General features: G+C 31.8%; 1 protein-coding gene across 1 annotated transcript; it reads left to right on the forward strand.

Moving 5' to 3' along the window:
* Positions 1–297: 297 nt before the first annotated feature.
* CIN5 (Cin5p) lies at positions 298–1,653 on the forward strand (the record flags this gene model as incomplete). Its single annotated transcript, XM_003670604.1, has 1 exon — positions 298–1,653. The coding sequence occupies one exon, from the start codon at positions 298–300 to the stop codon at positions 1,651–1,653; it is 1,356 nt and encodes a 451-aa protein (XP_003670652.1).
* Between the last annotated feature and the right edge of the window lie 163 nt (positions 1,654–1,816).

The raw sequence follows: 1,816 nt of genomic DNA on the forward strand, positions 1-1,816 counted from the left end.
AACCAAAAACAATATCTATTTACTTTATTTTGCTTTTGTTCTGTTCTACCTTTGTGAAAATCTAGAAGCTTTATCATATTACGTCAACTGCAATCACTAACAAATCCAAATCTCCAATTCTAGATCTCACCCAAATAATTTTCCTTCAAAATAAAACAAATAAGCAGGAAAAGAAAGAATTGCCTCTCGAGTTACATAATAACACACTTGTTATAAATAATACAGTAATCTTTAAAAAAGATTCCACTGATTAAAAGAAAATAGAGAATACTAATCAATAATCTCATTTTCCAGCAAATGCTTCAACTAATGGCATCCAATAATACTAATTTTCAACATACAAACCAACAAGTTAATTCAAATATGGCAACTTTGACTGCAGCCACTGATATGGCAATCGCACAAAGGAATATCAATAATATCGGGCTCGAGCCTGCTAATTTTAATTCACAAACAGTCATATTTCAAGATATATTACCAACCTCCTCAAAGCCACAACTTCAAACTCAATACCAAGTTCAAAATCAGAATCAATGTACTTCAAACTATACATATACAACTCCGAAGTCTAGTCAAGTTTTCCGCCTACCAAGAATCCAAACTCCATCACCCCGTCAATTGCCACAATCGCTATCTAATTCTCAATCTCAAATACAGCAGATGCAAGCACAAAATTCACAATTTGTGACACAACCCTATTATCAGCATCCTCATCATCAGAATCCATACCATTTAAATGGAATAGTGTCTTTGAATACATTGGACCGTACAAGCGTATCGACCAATAATACTCCAGAGAACTTACAACCAATACCTTCTGTGTCATTTGAACCATACATAGATTCTTCAAGAAGACATTCTCTAACGCTTGGTACATTAGATAGGTCAATCACAAATAATGATAATCCTAATCCTAATAATGTCATCAACAGTAAGTATAACGTTCCACCACCACAAGGCTTACAAAGCCTCCCAATGGTTAGAACTTCAAGATTCCCATCAACTAATTCCTTAGCGTTAAGGTTGCCAAGTATATCTGTCCCAACGACTGCTTCAACAAATGTTCATTCCCCTTTAAAGAATTCTCATAACAATCTGGATAACGCTAATGAAGTAGAAATTAAATTAGAAATACAGCCAAATTCAAGAAATAATAGTATATCTTCAAATTCTACCTCTTCTGTATCATCATCAGGTTCAACATCTGCTTCAAACTCAACTATATCCTTAATAAATCAATCTGATGCATTAAGATCCTTTAAACAACAGCATCAACAAGTACAACCACCATCAGCATCATCCTCCTCTTCCTCTTCTTATAATAATAACACATTTAATCCAGGTGAAAAATATAATGAAAGAGGTCAACTTATAGGTAAATCTGGTAAACTATTAAGAAATACAAAAAGAGCTGCACAAAATAGAAATGCACAAAAGGCATTTAGACAACGAAGAGAATTATATATTAAAGATCTTGAAACAAAGGCAAAGATTTTTGATTCCATCAAGAAAGAAAATGAAGATTTGAAAACATTAGTGGATTTTCTAAAGAAAAAACTTCAAAATTGTACGAATAATAATAATATCAATGAATCATCATCATCACCTCGTTCATCAACTTCTGCCACAGATCTTAATAATATTATGAATTGATTCAACTTAAAAACTAAAAAGTACAAAAAGTACAAAAAAGGAAACAAAAATAACTTTTTTTTTTTCTTTCTTCATTCATAAGAAATATATCGTACATAAACAGTAATACTAATATCCTTTTCCCCCATCAGATTTTTAAGTGCAATTTTACAACTTAATAAGC

The sequence above is a fragment of the Naumovozyma dairenensis genome, chromosome 6 (genome assembly GCF_000227115.2).
Source record: "Naumovozyma dairenensis CBS 421 chromosome 6, complete genome".
In the NCBI taxonomy this organism is placed as follows: domain Eukaryota; kingdom Fungi; phylum Ascomycota; class Saccharomycetes; order Saccharomycetales; family Saccharomycetaceae; genus Naumovozyma; species Naumovozyma dairenensis.